At 39.1% G+C, this 23,750-nt stretch overlaps 4 protein-coding genes across 10 annotated transcripts in view; 2 read left to right on the top strand and 2 right to left on the bottom strand.

Annotated features, from left to right (window-relative positions):
• The window catches only part of LOC146370555 (activin receptor type-1-like), a 32,071-nt gene extending 28,599 nt beyond the window's left edge, over window positions 1–3,472 (bottom strand). The window contains exons 1-2 of one of the 5 annotated variants that reach the window (XM_084908818.1): window positions 3,077–3,194; window positions 2,857–2,972 (exon numbers count right to left, since the gene is read on the bottom strand). The gene's annotated coding sequence lies outside the window, so the exon portion shown is untranslated. The other 4 variants (XM_084908819.1, XM_084908820.1, XM_084908817.1 and 1 more) reach the window with 4 other exon arrangements.
• A 1,925-nt stretch (window positions 3,473–5,397) lies between these two features.
• On the top strand, window positions 5,398–10,365 carry LOC146370556 (uncharacterized protein C7orf57 homolog). The gene is made up of 8 exons (XM_084908147.1): window positions 5,398–5,522; window positions 5,786–5,832; window positions 6,003–6,167; window positions 6,276–6,372; window positions 6,696–6,804; window positions 7,063–7,145; window positions 9,611–9,703; window positions 10,002–10,365. Exons 1-7 carry the CDS (start codon window positions 5,443–5,445, stop codon window positions 9,690–9,692), a joined length of 663 nt encoding a protein of 220 aa, XP_084764273.1. The 5' UTR covers window positions 5,398–5,442; the 3' UTR covers window positions 9,693–9,703; window positions 10,002–10,365.
• Window positions 7,991–23,750, bottom strand: part of LOC146370557 (coiled-coil domain-containing protein 148-like) — a 32,942-nt gene continuing 17,182 nt past the window's right edge. For all 3 annotated transcript variants that reach the window (XM_084908144.1, XM_084908143.1, XM_084908145.1), the window contains 5 exons: window positions 19,484–19,624; window positions 17,904–18,022; window positions 15,498–15,615; window positions 15,179–15,313; window positions 7,991–14,652 (listed from right to left, as the gene is read on the bottom strand). In XM_084908144.1, the coding sequence (XP_084764270.1) occupies window positions 14,509–14,652; window positions 15,179–15,313; window positions 15,498–15,615; window positions 17,904–18,022; window positions 19,484–19,624 (657 nt within the window). In that variant the 3' untranslated portion in view covers window positions 7,991–14,508. The remainder of the gene's footprint in view (window positions 14,653–15,178; window positions 15,314–15,497; window positions 15,616–17,903; window positions 18,023–19,483; window positions 19,625–23,750) is intronic.
• Window positions 10,818–12,522, top strand: upp2 (uridine phosphorylase 2). Its single transcript, XM_084908146.1, has 7 exons — window positions 10,818–10,933; window positions 11,092–11,206; window positions 11,299–11,457; window positions 11,568–11,682; window positions 11,803–12,012; window positions 12,099–12,245; window positions 12,371–12,522. The coding sequence occupies exons 1-7, from the start codon at window positions 10,881–10,883 to the stop codon at window positions 12,511–12,513; spliced, it is 942 nt and encodes a 313-aa protein (XP_084764272.1). The 5' UTR covers window positions 10,818–10,880; the 3' UTR covers window positions 12,514–12,522.

The raw sequence follows: 23,750 nt of genomic DNA on the forward strand, positions 1-23,750 counted from the left end.
CCGCCTCGTTTGACGCCAGGTCTGTTGCTAGTCAAACTTTCTAGTAAGTCAGCACACAGACAAACAAGCCCGGGTCACACATGCAGACAAATCGTGATGCGAGAAAGCTGAAGGTAGCTAGTCTGACACCGCACTTCAAGCCAGATTCTTTCCCCTTTCTATCCTTGAGCCTGCACCTACCACCTGTTTACACACATATCCACACACACACTTTCCTCCCTCGCCCCTCCTCTTCTTCTCCAGCTTGAGAGCCACCTACAAGGAAACGCGATGAGCCTCAGACATGAAGCAGTCTATCTTGGTCTCATAACTGCAGTTCCCTTGTTAATGACAGACTGTGTAACCTGATTCCACACACATATGCATATACACACGCCACTCCCCCGCCTCCCCCGACACACACACACAGACTCTCGCAGGGTTTCAGAGCTTTTCTCTCACTCCACTCGCATATTGTTCCAACCCAAACTGCCAGCTGCTTCTGACAGCCAAATTATTGGGCACACTAAATGATTGCTATCGGAAGCCTGCCCCCCCTCAAAGCAAACACCTCGCTTCATATTTTCTGAAATAGCCCAGACTTGCAGGGCAAATGAGGCGATTTATGGTCGTCAGAAGAGGAACAGATACAGGAAAACACTTGTGTAGGGGCCAATATTATCATATATAAAGAACTTGGGAGCTGCTATGTGGAAATTTAAAAAAACAAAAACTGTTATAACCTCAGCTCACTATCACAAGCCAAATTTCTGGTTGTCTGTATTCGGTGTGATACTTCGATTACTAATTGTTTTTCAGCAGTTTTTGCAGTAATTCTGATTTCACTGCAGCCTGTAGTCTACCTATCTGAAAAACTCCATGCATTCCCTTTCAGCATCTCTCATTTCATAACGCGTCATCCTCAACTTGATTATTACTTTACTCGGCACGCGTGCGAGCAGTTAACAAATAATATCGGAGGACACATTTTCAGATTATTCGGTTGCCACGTTAGCATGGTATGTTTTGGGGGGTGAGCATACCAAAAATGAAGCCACTGAAAAGTAACATAGTTATGTGGCACTTTTAGAAACCTTTTGAAAAATGTTCACGCTGGCCACCAAAGATAAATATAAACATAACTGGCTGACGATTCAGCTACTACCGTTAGTCTGTTTGAAACCAGACCAAGAGTTGGTGAGAGGGAGGAAAGGCCCAAAATGGTAGGAACAACAGCCACAATCAGACTGGTAGTTATTTCCTCAGATGAACAGAACAGGCTCCCCAAGACCCCCCCCACCCCCACCCCCAGAGTTGAACTACACACAGTCACCCAGACAGCCTGACGTCGCTTTATCTGACCGCTATCAGCCAAACTCCATGAGGCCAGGCCTCGAGAATGACCGGCGCTCGCCAAGAGGCCACAGCTCAGTGACTGGCCAGCTATGGGGTTACATTCTCCAGATCACACAGCCACTAAGTGCCACTTAACACTGCCACTAACCAAGACACAAAACCCTAAAGCGCTATCCACTTCAAGCCTTCACTGATTTGAACATCTCTACGCAGCTAATATGGAAAAAAAAAGAAAAATTATATTTGTGAACAAGTCGTCTGTGTGCTTCAGCTAGTAGCAGCAATTAAAGGGCATGGGCTAGATGGAGATTTTTCCTGAAACTGTGACAAAAAAGCTTTGAATGGAGACGGCTTTCAATTTAAACCACCCTTTTAAAAATGAACATGTCACCCCCCTGACCCTAAGTTGCATAAGCCGTTAAGAAAATTGATGGATGGATTAGTATGGATCTCGCCCAAATAGTCTGCCATGCCAGACTTCGGGCTTCGTGTGTGTGTGTGTGTGACAATCAGATTGTCATGCGCAGACACATCAAGTGCAGCCAACTTAAAAAGTGCACATTCGAAAGGCTTCCCTGGCATTTAAACTCAGTGTGTGGGATTGTCATTTTGTGGGATCTATAACAATGAGTTGATTCTGAGAAAGAGCACTTAAGTGTGAGACATTCCCCATTCACACTTCTTGCAATCAGCACCATTATCTCTGAATGTTTTCAGCCAGCATTAACACCTTTCTAATGAAGTTGGCACCCTCTCATCAGCGGGTCTACCAGGTTTCCATTAGATTGTCCCTCCAAGTAGTTCTCACATATCATCTTCTGTTTGGTTTAAATCTATTCCGCATCCAACTGATGCTCTATCGGTGACGTTTAAGTAGCTTTTTTTATATTTCCAACTTGCCCAAAATTAAATCCCGAACCACTCCTAGTCATACTGTGTGTTCACGAGTGTTGGTGGCGCCCCCCGCCCCGCAGGACTGCGTTTGTGATGTTAAAAGTGCTCAGCGGGCGATGATGGGGCACGATCGAGCTGGAACGACCCTCCTAAAGACTGCATGACAAAAACTCTTCGAGTCACAGCTACTTGCAATGTCGTGAGCTTGATTCGACTGCTTAGGAGAAATCAGAACCCAGCACAGTCGCAGTTCAAAAACCACATTGTGGTTATTTTGGCCTGGCGCTCATCCTTTCATTAACAAGAGACACATCTGACAAGGTCTCTTAGCTGGTGGTACACCGAGCTGCGCGGGGAGCTTATCAGAAGCGGCTATTTTGTTTTTGCAAAGTCACAAGAAAGACACGTTAGGTAAAAATATGCTCGGCTGCAGAACCAAACAGGCCACGATTTTACAAAGCAGCTGAGAGAGGGAGACAGGGGTTTCTTACGGGAGCGCGTCACGAAGCCGTCTCCGGCAAACTTTTCCACGTCTACCGAAACGTCCGCGCGCATATTCCAGCATAGCCTGAATTAAATGACATTTTAGAGACGTCACGATAAATAATAATAATAATAAAAACTTACCTCGCGGGGTATTTTTTTTCTTCAAAGTGCTGTGAGGGCTAGGTAACCGGCGCAGGTCGAACTATTCTGCCATCTCCCGAGAATTCACCGACAATACCCGATTTGTTTTCCAAAGTCTGAAAAGCAGAGGCTACATGACGCCAACATTCACGCCTGTCTTTCACTCGGCAGAGAAAAAAAAAGAAGCCAAATATAATAATTGTTAAAGTGACAAACTCACTCCGTACTCATTTTTAGGAGAGAGTAAAATCGAAGACGCATTTTTGTTACGCTGTCTGGGCTTCACAACTCGCACCCCGGCGGCGGCGTTTTCGAAGGCAAAAAGCCAGGATTGGAGGAGGAGGAAGTTACCTTGGAACGCAGTAACGCTAGGTGAGACGATAAAGACACGTTTCCTGTCGGCCATTTCAAAATAAAACTCATCTGTTTAATTTTAGTCTGAGGAGCTTTGTGGCGTAGACTGACAGAAATCACCTCCTTCTGAATGTCAACAAGACAAAAAGAGACTAAGCCAGGTGCTGTTGGTCTGGACTGGAAGACCAGCAGTGATGCCGTGTACAAAGAGGGGATGAGAAGACTCTACTTTCCGAGGAAGCTCTGATGCTTTAATGTGTGCAGAAAGATGTTGGAGATCTCCTACCAGTCTGTGGGAGTGAGTGCCATCTATTTTGCTGTTGCCTGCTGGGGAGGCAGCATCAGTGCCAGAGATGCCAGCAGGATGAACAAACTAATCCACAAGGCTGGAACCATCATTGGCAAGAATCTGGAGGCATTTGAGCCAGTGAGGGACAGGAGGTCACTGAACAAACTGCTCTCCATCACAAACAATCCATCTCATTTCCTCCATGCTACACTACAGAAGCAGCAGAGCTCCTTTCCCTAAGTCTTATTTAACCCTGCAGCCATGATGAACGCTGCAGGAAATCATTCCGATCATTCTCAATAAAACAGTACAGCAACTCTCTCCAGATGAACACCAGGACATAGAATTCCACACAGATGTCTGTGTTAAACCTTCTTGCTGCTGTTTCTTAGACGTAGAGTGTACATATGATATTATTATTCATTAACATCATTTGCACTACCCCTTTGCACAATTTCGGTCTTACTTTTTATTTTCATTATTTTTAGTATTGCTGTTTATGTAAAAATTGTTTGTATTACATCCCATTAAAGCACCTTCACTGTGGGCCAGCAGTACTTTTACGTTGGGCAGTTTTCTTTTTATTGTAGATTGTACTGTTTTTATTATTTTATTATCTTTATCATGCTGCTGTAATACAGTAGTTTCCCTATCTATCTATCTATCTATCTATCTATCTATCTATCTATCTATCTATCTGAGCACTTTTATAATAGCGTTTTTGTCATAAGGGTCAAATGCCAATCTAATTGTGTGTCAATTTTTTTGCCTTATATTTATGCCTATAATGTTATCATTATCCTGTCATAAAGTGCTTATACCAAGTCATAACTTGGTATAATTAAGAAACATGCAATTTTTTAATACAAACAGAATTGTTTTTCTCATAATAAACACTTTAAAACAATTTTCTGAAAAATAACATGTGTTGTGTCAATGTATTTTATGTTTTTTTTTTTATGTGAAGTGTTTTTAAAAACGCAGATGCACTACATATCTAGTGAAATGTCTCTGGGTTCACCCATAAAGTGTTTTTTGCCTTGTTTGCTTTTGTGCATTATTCGTTTTCTTACTACCAAATGATCTCAAGCGACATTGCGATTTTCTACTGAAGGAATAGACTGCATTTCCTGTCACTGAAAGATTCTCTCTGGGTAGCTTAACATGTTAACGCAAGCTCATTCTGCTATTTGGATTGCTGTGCGCATGCCCTTAGCACTTGAGAGAAGCTCTGAACATACCTGAGGCCACATAAATTATTGGTATACTTCAAAGCAAGCATGGCTGCTGAAGAGAAAAGAAATAATACTTTTAAAAAATATATATCCTAAGAGGTATTCATGTACAGAAAGTAAAGATAATGTCCCATCGCCTACAGATTTGCATCTACTTTTAATTCTTTATTACATTTTAAGAAGAAAGTGCAGACAGCCTATTTGTTCTGGTTGAAAAGAAGAACTTTGGCTAAAGGATAGTTTATGCTTGGATAGTATTTATTTATAGAAAATTACTGAAAAGTTGTCAATGGATTAGTTTTAAAAACATTATTCAAATACACCTTACACAAAGCTTTTCAACTCATCAAATCTCTCTCTAAATGTCATCCACATAGAAAGGCGGCAGAAAGAAGTCGGTGCTCTAAGACAGTAGCCCCCAATTAGTGGGGGGTCATTGGTGTGCCTTGAGGCAAAACTCTAGGAAGTGTTTTTCAACCAAATATTACCACTTTTTTTGTGGGGGGGGGCTAAATAAATTCAAACCCCAATTCTGAGTTTTTGCAGTCGTCGAAGATCATGCCCATGATGAGTGTAACTAACTAACTAACTAACTAACTAACTAACTGTTGTTTATTTTCCATGCACCCTATGAGAGTATTCACTCTGCGCGCAGCACTTTTCTCTGGATAGCAGCAACTGTATTCCAGAGGGCTCAAGCCCATTTCCATGGAAACGCGATCACAACTTCCAAACAGTCTGCCTCCACTCACAGCGGCTTCTTACTCCGCTTTCACAATGAATTCAGAGTAAGTCGAAGACGTTTTACTTTTAAATCAGAAGTTTAATCGCTGTCTTGAAACTTTAACTTTACTCAGATTAGTCATGTTACTTTTCATGTGTGTTTAATTACAGGCGTGGATAAAAATCAACGCTACCACAGATAGCATTAGCTAGCTAACGCCAAGGTTAATTTAACTATTGCTTTGATGGTGCTAATGACAACATCTTGCGGCTCGCTCAAGGTATAACTGGAAAGGTTGACAGGCTTTTTTGTTTCCGTTTCCACCAGAAATTCCTTCGTCCTCACGAGTAACGATCTGGAACCAACAAAATATGGCAAGTAGTACTAATTATGAATACTTAGTTCAGGGTGTGCAGGTTGTGCAGGTAATGAGGATAACACTGGTGAAGAGATGCTGTGTGAAGTAACATAGGCACATGGGATAATGCAATTTATAAAGCAATGAATATATATACATATGTGTGCTTGTATACTAAAACTGCAGGAGTCAAAACAGGATACCATACAAAAAATGGCCACATCTCACAGATCCCTGGACTGTCCCCAACTACCAACACTCTTCCTGAGGAGAGGATCCGAGGGCGAAGAGTTGGAGTCCTAGAGAGTGACTCTGATTATGTAAAGCTTGCAAAACAAGGAGGGCATAAGGGTAAAGCCTTCCTGTTTCCTTACATTTCCATGTTTTCCTCTTGCTGTATGATAACTGCTACAAACATTCGTTTTTTCCCGTGTTTTTTTTCTTATCCTTGTTCAACAGGACTTCTGTGGCACGAGGAATCAGTTATTTCTAAACCCAGTTCATACAAACCTCCACATTGGTTTGGCTTTGAATCAGGAGACTTAAGCGAGCCAAGGTTTCAAATTTGTGTTATTGTTTTCACCACATACTCATAGTAGTATGTACACTTTGTTTTTATTCTAATACGTACATAAATACTTGCCAGTAATACTGTAAAGATTCTCCCACTGCTAGTACTGTTTATGTAACAAAACCTTTTTTTATGCTACTATCCTGTTTCCTCAACCACAGCCATATTTTCTTTTCTTTTCTTTTTTTTTGGGGGGGGGTTGTTTTTGTTTTTTTTTATTGCTTGATCTTGTATTTAAGCTGTCATTAAGGATTTAATACTTTTATATACCTATATTGTTTTGTTTTTTCCAACTGGCTAATTAACAGTGAAGAGAAGAAAATCCCCGGAGCTTTTGAACCACAAGAACCTCCTTTTGGGAGCGACAACATGTCAGCCTGGGAAAGAGACAACAGCAGCAACAATGAGAAAGAGGAGGTACAGTAATGCTAACGTCATTTAGAAAACTAATATTGGCATATGATCCATAAACAATTATCCCACCTCTTGTGTTGTTAGTTTAAGGACTGTTCGCTTAGTGTTACATACTCAGTATCAGACAGTTATTTTGTGCTTCAGGTACTTTCTTCCTATGACTTAAGCTGATTGCTAAGTTGTCAAAAACAACCAAATTAGGAATAATTAGTCAACAAATGACCTCCACGTATTCTGATTTTGTTTTTACTTTTTGTACAGGACAACATTTCTGTCCACCAAAGTGAGACAGAGAAGTTGCAGACATCCAGTCAATATCATGAGGCCAGCAAATTCAGGAGGATGTAAGTGATTGTGGTCACAAGATGGTGCTGAAGTTCTGTTTTATGCTTAGTGTAAGGGAGGTCTCATAGGGCAGTTTTACAACTCTATTAGATTCTTTGACATAAAGTATAATGGGATCATAATAATATACTAATACTAATCCACCTTTGTTGTAAATGACATTGGACATGTATAATAATGAATTGCAGTCCATTTTGGTCTTTATTTTAAGTAGACAACCACATAGAATAAAAGGTCTAGCCTTCACAAAGCTTTCCTGCACTGTCCTGTATGTGCAACTATTTCTGATTGCATTCAAACTCATTTATTTCAATTTGTGCTTGCCAGTAATCAAACTGAACTCAGTTGGAGAGCATCAGATCATTTAACTGTGTATACTTTTTTTATTTAGCAGAAAGTAATCAATCATGTCTTTTGGGAGATTTTCATGGGCCTACACAGGCAGCATCAACCCACCGTATTTTTCAATGTGGGGTGAAACTGGAGCTCTTAGATCTCCCTCATAAAACATACACACAGAGAAGATGCGGGTGGGGGCCTGGTTTGAACCCGACAAGGCAACAGTGCTAACCACTGAGCCACCATGGTGCCCAACTAACTATGTGTGGTCCTGCTGAAATGGGTGGATAAAGTGATCAAAATTAAATTATTCATCCTAAATGACTCACTGTCAACAATATTGTCAGTCATTAAAACCAGAACAACCAGGAGTCTCTAAGATCTGGTGTATGACCTACTGCTTACTTACTCATGGTTAGTCAGTTAAGGTATAAACATTCATGTGCGTACTGGCACACACAAGAGTTCCCTGAAATGAAGAAGCATACGAAATAAGATCAATAAAGAGGCAACAGGTATGTGCTTTTTATTATGAGGACACCATCCAACTGTCCATTGTAATTAAAAAAAAAAAAAAAAAAAAACTACAGTAGCGCATGTCTCAACTTTATGCAGGAAATATGAAGGAGAAAGAATATACTAATATACTATTAGTATATTATGGTTGCCGATGCAGGCCAGAGTTAAAGATCAGCATGAGTGAGGGAACTAAGCAGAGGGGAGAAAATCAATATTTGGGTTTTAAAAGCACAAGAGTGGAACAGCAGTATAAACTACAAACAACAGTCCAATGTTAAATCCAGAAGGATGCAGTAATGAAACTTTAAAGTGACGCAGACTTCCATGAAACCCAAAAAACCTTTGCTGTTATTCTTGCCCAACCCTGCAGAGGTGAGGCACTCCACCACTGTTTAATCCAAGTACAAACATCATTTTGTTACAGGAAAACAGTGTTGTTCAGTCTAGTATGAACTTCAGATAAAGGCGTGGGGTGGTTTTGGGTTTTTTTATTTTTACTATGAATTTTTCCCCATTGTTTTTACTAAAGAAACAACAGAAATAGTATATCAGAGATTAGTTAATTACATTGACTTTTATTAAATGTTATTTAAAATAAAACAAACCTTAATGTACATACAGTGATTTGACCATCTATTTAAATATATTTGAACATGTCTAGAGTATTATTTACTATTATTATTTATATTTGGCATTCTATTTTTGTAATAATTAGCATTAAGATAATACAGTATAGGATGCAAAGATAAATGGCTAAAATATATGTACATTCAATAGATTGTTGTAATTGCATTCTGTCCCATACGTCTCTGTGTTATGATGACAAAGCACAAATGCTCTCGGGCAGGTTGAAAACTTAGGTCAAACAAAAGAGCACCCAGAGAGATGGTTTCTAGATGAATCCAGATGTTCATCTATTTGCTTTGGCTAACAGCTGATTAGTACTGTGTGCTCTCTGCACCTCTGGGAAAATGTCAGTGACTTGTCAATAACCCAAAATAACCTAGCATGCAATGCACCAGAGATCGCAATCATATCTGTTGAAAGCACTCCACAAAAGGTCTACCATAAAAAAGTTATGTGAAATTTGCAAACACCCCAGTGTGGTAATATATTAAGCTTGTTTCCAGAACAGATCACCCTACCGCAACAACGTTTAACTGCTGATCAGCTACAGTGTTGGAGGAAGATGAGTCAGTTGCAATCTGGAAGTTTCCAGACAGAAGAAGAGTGACTAACCAATTGGAGAAAAATACTTGTGCTTCTCTTTGTTGCTTTGTCTGAATGAGATAAGAGATAAATGTTGAATGTGAGACGCAGCCAGTCTTTTGCTGGATAATTTTTGCACAGTTGGATCTTTGCTATATTTGTGTTGTTTGACAAATACTAGTTGGGAAGCCAATTTTTGTAATAAGTAGCCAGAGTTTATTCAGTGTTGGAGGGGTATGGTCCATTTTTAATGTTTAAACTGTGAGCACTGTAGGCACTGTGTAGTGAAATAACGAGCTTTGTTGGTAAAGAGAGAAAGGGAAAAAGCACTAAAAAGATCAAATTTTCACATTTCTGTTTCCATCATATTTGAACTATATTTTTAATCTTCTTTCAGAGTAATTGACAAGAAACCAGCCCCTGTTGACATGTCAAAGCTGCTCAGCTTTGGTTATGCAGAAGACAGCAAACCAGTATAGTGACGTGTCAAGTAAGTAGTGCAGCAATGGAGTTACAGTCTTAACCCTATAATAAGCATAAAACATTCCAATTTCCTATTCTGCTTTCAGAATGCTCATTTTGCATTATGAAAGGAAATTAAGGCCAACTGCTAAGCAGTGTATGGATTTTATGAGGGTATTATTATTAATAACCAGAATGTAAGATGAAGGTGACAAAATTCAAGGTTCCAGTCATTACGACTTTAGAAGGCTTTTTTACACTATAACAGAGATAATAGTGAATTATGTGACAATGACTTGTACTCTTACATATTTCAATTTCAATAGATCGGAAGACTGCCAGGTGCCTGGATGGGAAAAGGGCGTACAAGATTCATGCTGAGACACATCAATCTTTGTTTTAGAAAAATTTGTATTGTTAAATCTTTTACTCGAGCATTAAAGTGCCTCACTGAATTACAGATTGGACGTTTTATTTATTGTGATTATTAGTGGTGCACTTGAAGGCATCAGTTAACTCCTGTGTTAAGTTTTTTTTTCCTGTGTCTACAAGTCTGTAAATGTCAGCTTCTGGGAAAAGTTTGATAATTCAAATAAAATGAAACCAATCCAAAATGAAACATTTATATATATGTATATGTCACAGGCTAAATTTTCCACACTAAACATGATTCCTGTTCGTGGCACATTATGTTGGCTCTGTGCGTTTCTGTTTTCATATGACAGTGCTAGTGTCAGAGGTTATCTCGGTGTTCTTTTGCTAAATTATGTCAGTACACGCCAGTTATTCACCAGCCTCAGATTGGCTATTGGTGACACATTACACACCCACACACTCATGCTTTTGTAAGAGTTAACAGTCTTTATAATAATACTGTCTTTATGAACAATTGCTTATTTTGACTGGTGCTCGTATGACTTTTTAAAACTTTACTTACACTTTAGAACCAGACAGTAATTTTTATTATTTTGTGGTAATTTTATGGTTGATCGTACTCTGTTTGTTTGGGGCTTGGTGGATGTTTTTGTGGGAGCAGCAGGGTTGAGCTACTCCCCTCTCTCTGGAACCAATGAGTGGCAAGGTCAGGGGTCACCACTATATCTGCTGCACAGTCTGATATGACTCTTATTTGGAAAGCAGTAACTGAAAATACTTGGAGGTTTTGAGACATTTTAAAACTTCATTTGAAAGTGTATTCTGCAGTAATGGCACCGATACTTCTGAACCACATGGGGAATGAGGAGAATGAGTATATAAAGTAAGTATTGGCAACCTAAACTAAGTCTTTTAAACAGTATTTCTTGATGTTTTTCTTTAAACTTATGTCACTGTTTTAATATATATTTAATCCATGCACATATACTTATTGTCGATTCACCACTCTTCATGAACTAAAATGCATTAAAATCTACTCAGTGAACAGGTCCAAGTAAAAAATCCCAATTTGGACACCATGGAAGAGGACATTCTCTACCACTTCAGCCTGAGCACTAAGACTCACAACCTCCCTGAAATGTTTGGAGATATTAAGGTTTGTAAAATAAGTCCAGCTTAAATAAAACTATTTTCTAAAAGCTCTAAAACACAATTCAACAGTCCTCTGTTTTTCTCTGTTTCCCACAGTTTGTGTGTGTTGGTGGCAGTGCAAACCGAATGAAGGCTTTCGCCCAGTTCATCCATCAGGAGCTGAAACTGCCAGGAAACCCAGGAGACATCAAAGATATCTGTGAGGGAACTGATCGCTACTGCATGTACAAAGTGGGACCAGTTCTCTCTATAAGTGTAGGTATTTCATTATTTGCTGTGGGTGGAACTGTTCTTTAAATGTTGTTAGGAAAAAGTATTTTACGGATTAGAAAATGTAATTTCTACGCACTGTGTATATAATACAGCATGGAATGGGAGTCCCATCAATCTCCATCATGTTGCATGAGCTCATCAAGCTCCTGCACCATGCCCAGTGCCGTGATGTGGTTTTGTTTCGCCTGGGAACGTCTGGTGGAGTCGGTAAGTGTTTTTGATTTTAATATGAGAAAGTTTTACATGCAGTTAAACAAGTTGTTCAAGTCATTAATCCAATACTCTTATTAAAGTATGTAAGAAAATTATGCCCTGTGTCATCTACAGGTCTGGCTCCAGGGACCGTGGTGATCACGGAAAAAGCAGTGGACTACTCTTTCCGCCCCCAGTTTGAACAGGTCGTTCTGGGTAAAGTTATCACCAGGAACACTGAGCTGGATGAGGGAGTGGCCAACGAGCTTCTGCAGTGCTCTTCTGAGCTTCAAACTTTTCCAACAGTGATCGGAAACACCATGTGCACCCATGACTTCTATGAAGGTACAGTATGAACAGAATTCCATTAAACATTTATTTCTAATTCCTAGTTGTCATCCCCTGACAAATCCTGTGTTCCGTTTCTGTAGGTCAGGGCCGACTGGACGGAGCTCTGTGCTCCTTCTCCCAAGAAGAGAAACTGGAGTATCTGAGGAAAGCTTATGAGGCCGGAGTGAGGAATATTGAAATGGAGTCCACTGTTTTCGCTGCTATGTGCCGTGTCTGTGGTCTCAAAGGTATTATTTTTCTAACAATGCAAACACTGTATGATGGCAAAACCTTCTGATTGCTGCAAAGTACATCTTCTACTTGTGATTTTGACATACTGCACTATTCTAAAAACTCTCATTTCACTCTCCAGGAGCTGTGGTATGCGTTGCATTGCTGAATCGCTTTGAGGGGGACCAAATCACATCATCCCATGATGTTCTGGTGGAATATCAGCAGAGACCTCAAATTCTGGTGGCCCATTTTATCAAGAAACGCCTGGGATATATTATCTAACAATCCAGTCGCCCTGTAGCATGTACATAGTTTTGACTCATGTGGATATGTATATATATTGTACTTAAAATGTTAATACTGAAATATTTAAAAGTTAGACATTAAGATTTTTTTATGATTTATTTGACAATAAAATATTAAGCGTGTTGCATGTATGCTTATACAGGGTTCGTACGGGTGCTTGAAATCCTAGAATTTTAATGTTGTCTTTTCAAGGTTTGAAAAGTGCTTGAATTTCAGATGTGGTGCTTAAAAGTGCTTGAAAGTGTAACTGTATTTCATTCACCACAAATAACTATCTGATTGAATAGTTTTCTTATCAGATAGAGAAATAAAATGAGTCGCAAAATGTAAAAGCAAAATTTCTGCCTTGCGTCTATTTCAACGTGTGAAGTTAGTGTGTAGTGTAGTCGTTGTTTTGTTTTGTGTGTCAGTTCTACAAGTGAATGTCACATTTCCTGCAAAAAAGCCACCAAAGGCAGATTGCAGTGTAAACGCTGTCTCCACATGGAAAACAGGAGTGACACACCTGCTGTCAGACCTGCAGGATTTACCATACCATATAACTTTGTTGTTTGCAAAACTTGTGGATATTTTTTTAAAAATGTACAATTTCTATTTGCATTTCAAGTTATGAAAATGATTCGTTATACATGCTTGTGGTTTTTACAGTCAAAAATATCACATGTCAAAATGAGTAAATAACAGATTGGCAAGATAAACAGTTTTTAAAGGTGAAATATAGAGGCCAAATCAAAAGTAGTCAAAAACGGCCAATTACACCCTGGACCCCAGAGCATTAAAGGCTAAAAGCAAAGTTGTCACCAAGTACTGTTTACTGTGTGTATTGCTGCAGCTTTTTTAAGTATTAACTTGGTGCCTTTGGGTGAAATAATGGTAATATGAGGGACCGAGCCATATGGTCACAAAGAATAGCCACTTGTTTCTGTTCCCCGGCTTTCATTCAAAATGTGTTTATCGTCAGCACCTACACATTAAACTACTTAAACATTATAAATGTCTTCAAGCTCACACTGAGACTTGTGGGGCACTATCAGCCACTGAGACAGTACACACATTTATATGTGTATTTGTACATGAATATTTCATACTTTAAGGCTGCCTGTTTATTTAAGGGAGATGAACAAAATACATTGGAATTGTACATAATAATATCACGGATGATAAATTCTATAGATTTTAAGTAGATGCTTGTGCATCCTTAAAGTCTTATATGTTGAATTGAACTATGTGATCTGTTCAAAGCCTCCCAGTCAGTGCTGTTCTCCATGCCTGTCTGACTGTACATGATGTTATTAGCACAAACACTTTAAAGGTGATCATTTAGGACTTCAGCAATAATACAGACAGCAATGTAGTTACCAATAAAACAGTTAGTTTTATTGGGAATTAACTTAAAAAACAAACAAATACCTGTCTCCTATTTTTTGTCACACAGGAAAGAAGCATCAATATCTGATGAGAAGACTTATTTATTTCTTTTTGGGGGGGGGTTTTTCAACAGGAGAAGAATATCTCTAACAAGTTGATTTGTTCACATTTTCACATCTTAATTTTTAAGTGAATTGTGCATTTTGAGTTTATACACTGTGTATAAGGCGACCGTTTGTGGTGCATTTTTCTATGTCTTAACAAAAGGTGAACAAAGGTGTTTAAGTTCACCTAGGATGATTTGTTTTCATTTTCACATGGTCTTACTGAGGTGATGCGAATTGAAACATGCATTCTTTGTTTTTTGGCGGTCACTGACCCTGAAAAAGGCGTATGAACCCTGTTATAGAGTATATGTGTAAGTATGTATTATATCTACTATATTTATCCAGAAATATATCCTTGTAAAATAATACTAATCTTCAAAATGATATGTTCTGTATCTTGATCTCCATGTTTATCTCTGCCAAAGCTGGAATTACAGTCCAGCAAGAAAGGAGATTACTTTGAATTTTAAGGGCATGTGTTTAAACAAAAGTTGGGTCAGAATTTAAGTATGGACCTTGTGTCACGCCGAGGTGGTTTGGGGGGCTCGATGACAGACAGAACCTCTCTGGCATACTGACTCTGGTGTAGACCGGCCTCCCGCAGAGCCTGCTCAACCCGCACTCTTGGATCAGACACAATCTGGAAGATAGATTTTTTTTTTATAAACACAGCTGCTTTATGCAACCTTTGCTGTTTTTAATGGTTCACTACACATTTAATACTTGACATAAGGTTTGATCATTAATTCATCATCATTTGGTGCCAGAAGAGAAAAGCATCACAGTCTGACAATCATTAGTCAATACCTATATTACACAATACCCAAATCCTAACCTGTTAAAACAAAACCACACACAGACTCTACAGTTCACTGACTGACTTTGGTGGCCTTGAAATTAAGACTGTTGAGGACAAACACTTTTTGGCCAGCCACCCAGCTTACATAATTTTCCACCAGTGCATGGGTCACTGGTCAGTGTCACCCAAAAGGAACTGAAACTTAAGTGACTTAATGTAACGAAGGAAACGTGAGTGAGGGAGCGAGACGTCATGTAGGCTCAATACATACAGAGCAGAGATAAGAGGACAGGGGCAAATGATCATGCAGCCTTAAAGACTTTGCAAAGAAAGTGGTTATAGGAGGGCAGATCTTATCATGTCTCACCTGTGTGTCTGTGTACGTGTTTATACTGTAGAGAGGCTTTTGGAGCTCAAACTCGTTTACATTCAAGTGCCGACACTTCCAAGCCTCTGTGTCTGCCATCATCCTCTCTGGGTCTGCCTCTGCCACCACCCCAACCTTAGATAAATAAGAAAAATATACACTGGATTTACTAATAATATACAATTGTCTTTTTACTTACTGCCATAAGGTGGCAGTGATGCCTTTACTCAGATAAGGATGAGTCAATTTGTTTTCCCCTGTGAGTTATTTCCACTGACAGAACTAATCCAAGTGGTTGAAAGACCAGATAATGCTCCACCTGGTTTCTAAGAGCTTCCAGACGATTCTGTCTCTCTTCTTCTTCTCTCTGCCGCTCAAGCTCCCGCGCCTCTCTCTCCAGCCGTCGCTGTTGTAGCATATCTGCCCGAAACTGCACCCTAGAGGAAGCAGAAAAGGTGTGGACATCAGACCTAAACAATCCCTTTCTTCCTCTGCCACTGCCACAATCAACATTACATATTGCTCCTGACACAGCAGACCTCCAGGCTGTGGAGGGCTCTACGGTGCTGCCAGAGTGCAGCTCCTCTCCCATCACCTGCTTTTATCTCTGTCTCAGCTCCTCAATGAATCCCTTTCGCATCTGAATTCATTCTCACAGCCAAAGTCAACAACATTATACGGATTCAATGTGAGTGTGTGTCTGCAGAGAAATCAAATGGAAACCACACCACGCAAGAGAATGTTTTTAAAGGCACGTTTTATTTTTCAGCAGTAAGTTAACATTAGTCTGAGACATTATTTTTCCTGTTGAAAGTTTCCAGTGTGCTCACGTCTGACTGACCCCGCATCACTGATGAGGTGCGACATCTCCAGTGACTCAGCAAGGGTCGAGCATGGAGGTGTTAGAAAGTTGCAAATATTCAGAGAAAGTACTTGTAATGCTACATTGTGGCTCAGGGGGTTGGGAAGCGTATCTGTAACCAGAAGGTCGCCGGTTCGATCCTCGTTGTGTCCTTGGGCAAGACACTTTACCCTACCGCCTACTGGTGATGGCCAGAGGGGCCGATGGCGCGATATGGCAGCCTCGCTTCTGTCAGTCTGCCCCAGGGGAGCTGTGGCTACAACCGTAGCTTGCCTCCACCAGAGTGTGAATGTGAGAGTGAATGAATAGTGGCATTGTAAAGCGCTATATAAATCCAATCCATTATTATCAGAGCATTCTTTTCATTTAAGAAACTACAATCAGCAGTGATTTCTGATTAATACTATGTTTTTCATTTAGCAGTACATATTCCTGTGTATTCAGTAAATATTTTATGATTGATATACACTAATACATTATATATACCTGTTCAACAGCTGATTAACACAAACATCTAATCAGCTACTCACATGAGTTACAGCTACATGTCTACATTTAGGTATGCAGACACGGTGAAGATGACCTGCTGAGGTTTAAAGGAATCATCAGAATGGGCAAGACCACTGATTTAAGTGACTTTGAACATGGCATTGCTCTTGGTGCCAGATGGGATGTCTGAGTATTTGAGAAACTGCTGATGGGCTTGGATTTGTCCACACAACTATAGAATTTACAGAGAATGGTCTGAAAATGAGAAAATACGCAGTAAGTGCCAGTTCTCTGGGCGAAAATGCCCTGTTAATGCCAGAGGTGAGAGGAGAATGGCAAAGCTGCTTTTGAGCTCATAGTAATGCATCATCAACCCAAATAACCACTCCCTGGCATAAAGGTATGCAGAAGAGCATCTCTGAATGCAAACACACATTGAAAGAGGAAGCAGATGAACTACAGCAACAGAAGAGCACACTGAGTGCCTCTCCTTTTAGTAAGAACATGAACCTGAGGCTATAATTTGGACTGGCTCACCAAAATGGAGTTCACTGTACTCAACTGGCCGACATAATCAACAGATATCAATCCAATAGAAGACACTTAGGATGTGGTGGAACAAAGGATTCACATTATAGATGTGCAGCCAACTAGTCTGCAGCAACTGTGTGACGCTAACATATTGATATGGACCAAAATCTCTAAGAATGCGTCCAGCATTTTGTTAAATCTATGCCATAAAGAATTAACAAAGTTCTGAAGGTAAAAAAAAGCGGTTCAACCCAGGTACAGAAAAAAGTGTACCTAATACAAAGTGACCACAGAGTGTATGTATAAATATTATATACATATAATCTCTTCTTTACATAGGATAAGACTATGTAAAGAAGAAAAAATATAGACACTGTATTCTTAAGTTTTGTGTCCATGAAAATTCCAAAGTGTATTATTTAATTAGTCAATGAAAAGACTGACTAATGATACATGATACAAATGAAGGTGAAATGGTAATAATTTCCTGTTAATACTCTTGAGTGAACTCTGTCACTCACTGCTTGCAACGGAAATTATGTAAAAATAATTTAGTAACTGTATTTGTTCAAAGTGCTTCACATAATAATAAAATGCAGCATGCTAGATTCCACTTTTTACTCGAATGTATTTTTGAAATAGACATAGGTCACTTGTAAATTTTGGACAACACTGTGAATTCCTGTGAGTGATCGCCCAAATCGCACGCATAAAGTGGCTGACTAAAAACATGTCATGGCTGTTTTGAGTAATTCAGAAATTCTAAGGGTTCTGAGCTGCCTTTAACAACCTTGATGCACTTGGCAGCGCTGAAAACTCAAGGTCCCATGGTGCAACACTCACCTCTCCTTATCTCGCTTTGCCTGTTCTTCCATGACGCTTCTTAGATTAGCAAGCCTCTCTTGATCCCTCTGCTCCAGCACTTCTCTCCTCTTCTGCTGCTTTAAATAAAACTGTCTGACCTGGGGCAAAAAATCAACAAAGACTAAAACTGAACAAGAACAGTGGCTACACTTCCACTAAGTTGACTCCCACGGAAACTCTTAGGATCATCATGTCCTATTGATTGAGACAGAGCGGGAATCAGATAAGTGTAAATAGAGAGAATGAGATGATATTTCAACGTCTGCCAGACTATTGTGCTAAATTATATGGAATCCAATGAGGCCTAAATGTTCTCATTAATCAGAATGTCTCAGGTTGCCTATACTCGCCTAGCAGACCCCTGAGGAGAGATTTAATTAAACAGTCAGACATACACACACACATATTCTGGTCTGTCGTACCTGTGGGTTCAATAACTAAAGTGAATAATCAAAATACCCATGTAATTATATCCACAATGTGCTTTCAATTTGATATCCATGCATGCCCACAATTAAATCATTCAGATTCTGGAGCCATAAATGGCAAGAAATTTGAACGCAGTGAATTTTTTTTAAAAACCAAGCTACCTACATCAAAAACCCTGCCATGGCGGAATTATTCTTTTATTTTATTCATTCCTAAAGTCCTTAAATACAATGCATTTTTATTTACCCAAAGAAACTCTATGGCATTTCTAGTACTTCTAAAAGAAAGAGACAATTACTTTCAGCGGTTGTTTTGTAGGCATTCAGTGATATTTCATTCCTTGAGATGTCATTCATACACTCATCTGTTCATACACATGAAAAGGTTTTAGAACGAGCGCACATACAAAATGATTTGATGCTTTTGAGAGTACTTGCTTCACTGTGAAATTAATACTGTAAACACTCATCTAAACCTAAACTAATCCCCATTGTCTGCTACATAGTTGTCCCTTGTTTTTGATTGGATGTCTGCATGTTAGTGGATGGAACGCACCATAGTGAAGCATAAGAATTCATACTCATTTTATCCCACAAGAACAATTAAAGTGGGCCTTTCACTTCCACATTTTTATTCTTGGCCTTTGCTGGGGCAGTGTTGCATGAGTCACAGTTCATAATAGTTCCTTTTTAACAAACATATGGTCTTGTGTCTGATGCTCAGTTCAACCTGTGTACTGTCTTAAAAAAAGCTACTTTTAGCTCCTCTTTCCTGAAAGCTGGCCATAGTGGCAAACTTCTCCTGATTGGCTGCCCTTCACAAACAGCAGAGTTGTGTGCCTCAGATGACCATATTAAGGATCTCTGCTCTTATTGTTATGATACAGTTCAACAGTAGAACAAAAATATCTAAAGCTTTGAGCTTTTGGCTTTAAGGAATTACTCGCACAAAACACTAACCAACCAAAAAGTAGCATTTATCATCTAGAAAAATGCTTGCTTTAATAAAATATATAATATAAGCTAAGGTGAAGGCTTTACACATGCAAAAGTATAGACATTAATAAGCAAATGTCCCAGGATTTAACAAACCTATAACAACATTTGTTATAAGGGTGAAGAAGTGTTTACTTTTTCTTTCTGCTGCAACCTGATGGCGGCGTCCTTCTCTTGCTCCCTCTTTAACCTCGCCTCTTCTTCCTCTTGTTGTCTGGCTGCTATTGCTGCCTCAAGCTTTGCTACCTCCTCCTGCTGGGCTCGCCACTGCTGCAACTACAAATACACATGCAGACACACATAAGGGATGAAGGAGAAAAGAAAAAGGCAGATTCTTGTCTATCAGCAACTGTTTTGAAAGAATTACTCACACGGAGACAACCAGCTGCCAAATTGTGGCACGAACTCCAGAGGAGGTGCCAAAACTGCTTTTCACACTTTTCTAGATCCCCCTCAGGCCCCTCTAAACAATGAATCATAAAGAAAACCCTTGCGTTTGAGGCCTACACTAAAACAAAACGTATCCTAGTGAGGAGAATGGCATCCTTATTCTGCAATTTAGATCAATTATATTTACACAGAAGCTCCTCCAGAGTTAAAAATGTAGAGATTTTTCAAGTTTTAGCTGAGAAAAAAAGAAAATCAATAGCAATCCTCACTCACCCAGCTAGATATTTGGAAAGAGACTGTCTTAACTTTTCAAACACACACATACCCACAAACATTTGCTGGGGAATGAGTGACAGGTTCGTTATGCAGCAGCCTCTCTGTGGCATGCCGGGTATTGAAGTGTTGAATACTGACCAGGCAGACAGATTTACAGATCTATCAGAGGAGAGCTTAGGAATCTCCAAAGGGATGAACTGCAAATTAACATGGTCACACACACATTATCACCAGCAGTATCATCAAGTTAATCATACATGATGTCTGCCTGATAGAAAGCAGCAGCTGTGAGATTGAGAGAAGAATTTAAACACTCCAGCCTCCAGCCACTTCTATTTAGCAGTGCTAAAGATGGAAATACAATATGGTTATTCTTTAGAAAACTCTCGCAAATACAATTAAAATTATTTCCTGCAGATGTTTCGAGTTCTCAGTATTACTGAACCTGGAGAAGTAAGAAAATATTTATTTATTTATTTTTGCTTCTGGACACTTTTTTAAAGTTAACTTTTCTTTTTTTTAATTAGTACCAGGGTCTCTACTATCCTGGCATGTACTTTCCTCTTCCTCCTCTTCATTCTTGCCTCATAGCTATGTGCGCACTTGCTATTTAAACGGTTATTGCTTTGTTTAGTATAATCCTGTGGTTGTGAACAGTCACAGTAATGATTTGAATAACTTCTGGTGTTCACACAATCAAACGCTTAAACCCATGCAAATAAATAAATAAATAAATAAATAATTAAAAAAATGAAATTTTGGCATATTCTGACAAGTTACCCAATATAACTTTAGTGGGCATATTTTCTCAGCAAAACAAGTACACATAATTAAACTATCCATCAAGTTCAATCTATCAATATAAGATACCTGCAAAATGTATAGAAAATCATATAGGCAGGTGTGTAGGGAGTACATATATTTTTGATACACTCCAAGATCCCCAGTGTCTGAATGTGTTTTGTAAGACTTCTTGTTTAGGCAGGAATGAAGAGGCATTTTAGGTAGCACAAAGAGAATAAAATGGTCATTATGTACAGTCTACAGTAATTTGTCACTGGAATCTCATTTTCTGTGAATTCAAATGGAAATGGGAAACCATCCTTTTTCATGGTAGCACAAAAAAGACTGCAGAGATGTCAGAATAACAAAAGAATGATAGTCTTTTTATCGGAGCACTGCAGCTGGCTCAAAGCTTTTGTTAATATAACTGTACAGTTAAATGTCTTTTGTCAGCCAGCATTGCAGCAGCCATCATAACTTTCTATTGCAAGTTATTTAATATATATAGCTGATGGAAGCAGATTAGGCTTAAAAAAAATCAAAAACCATAGAATCATCAGCGCTGTAAATTACTGCAACAAACAGAAGCGAGAATAGCATTACACCTTATTATGCGGGAACACTCTGCTGAGTGACGTTAATGATACATGAAATTTACAGAATCTTTTAAGGGACAAGAGCTGAAGCCCATTACAAGATGACAAAAATGAAACTATGCAATTATTGTTGTATTTTTACACCCAAGACAATGAACATTTTCCTGAGTTCCATAACAGGTACATCACTGTGCAAAGGAAAAATTATAGACATATGCGTAATTAACTCCTCAGAGAATTGTCAGCTGAGCCACTGTGGAGCCCACACACTGTCTCAACTCCACAGTTGTTTTCATCTGGCCACCAGAGAGACTCGGCAGCCACTAAATGACTGACTCGATGACAGGCGATCTCCTCACACAGAGCCTAGAGAATATTCTGATTATTGTAGGAAGAGCACATAAATAATGTGGCCATAAGTTAATCTATAACAGTGATGTTTGTTTGGTAAAGTACTCTGGAGATAAGGTGGGAGGGCGGAGAGAAAAAAAAGAGTGCTGGCTATAAAAGAAAACCTCCGGTTTTGTGAAATCTTTCTTTTTTGTTTGTAGTGCCGCTTGTCCTTTGGCCTGCTCATCCCTTTCCCACCTGAGCATGTTGCAACAATCTGTCATCCCTCCAGGCTTTATTTACTCATGTGGAAAAAAAAAAAAACAATCACTCATCAAATATGCCTGGGAGCGAGATACAAGTGGGAGGTAAAATGAAAGCAAGGACACAATAAAAGGCTGGAATTAACAGTAACACAGAGAACAATACAAGCTAATTACAAGAGCCAGAACAAACGGATGATGATTTGAAAAGAAGAGTCTGTCTTTCAGTGATAAAATGGAACGATTTTGAGCTGGGTCTCATGCATGTAATGTTGACTAGTTATCTTAAATATCTTTTTATTTTAAAACAACCACAGCTTCTACAATTTCACGTCTGGAGCGCTTTCTGAAACTGCTATATGATCAGTAATCTCATCTGAGTGCATACATATGAATTTTAGATTGTCTTCTGTGGCATCCTTGCCCCTTCTAGAACAGAGGAGTTCAAGCAAACTCTAAAATCAATTACCCTTGATTTCTTCCCACTGCACCATTCCCTGAAGAGTGTCTGAGTGGGATGGCAGCACACAACCTCACTCACTATAATGAGGTCAGAATCAGACTGGCACTGACCAAAAACTGTCCTGTGTATGCTCTCATCTGAACCCACTGAGAAGACGAGATGTGGAAACCCAAGGAAGAAAACGTAACAAGTAGGCACTTACTCTACCGCCTTAACCAAAAAGTACCATCACTGAAATCTTTCTTTTATAATTTCTTTTCACAGTAAGCTGTTTCCAAAGGGTCTGTTGTCTTTTTTGAAACTGTGCTTTCCATCCTTTTCCATCAGATTACCCCTATATGGAAAAAAAACAATTGTATTGTTAAAAAAAACAAAAAAACAAACAGGATGGACTGCTCTTGAATTATAGATCATGTTGACCGTTATCCCTCCATAAAATATACATTTTGATTCATTCGTTTATTTATATTATACTGCCAGCTCCAATATGCAAGTTTCTGCTACCATATTTTCCTACACAGTACACTAAATACAACAGGGATGACTCACAGTAGAGTCAGGGGAGTTGTTTGGATCAGAGGGAGCAGCTGCAGAAACCAAAGCATTAAAGAGGCAGACGCATCGGAAGGAGAATCCATCTTGCCTCGCTGCAGTGTCACTGTGCAGTGATGATAAAGGCAGTGGAAAGAAAGACTGAATGAAAACAAGAAACCATCTGAGCCTTCACGCAAACTCAAATATGTGCACATCCACCACTTAAATTACACTCCATAAGAAAAAAATAATAACCTATTGACAGTTAGTCTTCAATTCCCCAACTTTTGCTTTAAGTTTAGGATAATACACTTTGAAGAAATATCAAGTATATGGTCATATATAAAGTTGCACTACTATTTAGAAAATAAAAAAAAAAATTGGGAGTTTTTTTTTTTTGTTTGTTTTTGAGAATGTACTATCTTTCAAACTTTTGTATAGAAAACATTTCAACTCTTCAGTGTGACACAAATGTGAAAAATAATCTACTGGCAGGTAGCAGAAGGAAAGGGGTGGAGATTGTTGTTCACAGCGCTACAAGAATATAGACTTTTTTTAAGACCGATACAATCTTTGGTGATTTACAAACCTGATATTTTGGCCGATATTTTCTTATATTGTTTTTCCCCTATAATATTTGGTAACTGTAGCGATTTATGAGTCCTAACTAGGATGATATGAAAATGTTGTTTGAAAATAATCTTGAAAGTCGCAGAGTGCCCTCTGGTGGACAAATTATTCAACATCCACATTCATAGAACAGAGAG

The sequence above is a fragment of the Perissodus microlepis genome, chromosome 16, assembly GCF_051167445.1.
Source record: "Perissodus microlepis isolate ML-2025 ecotype Zambia chromosome 16, ASM5116744v1, whole genome shotgun sequence".
Taxonomy (NCBI): domain Eukaryota; kingdom Metazoa; phylum Chordata; class Actinopteri; order Cichliformes; family Cichlidae; genus Perissodus; species Perissodus microlepis.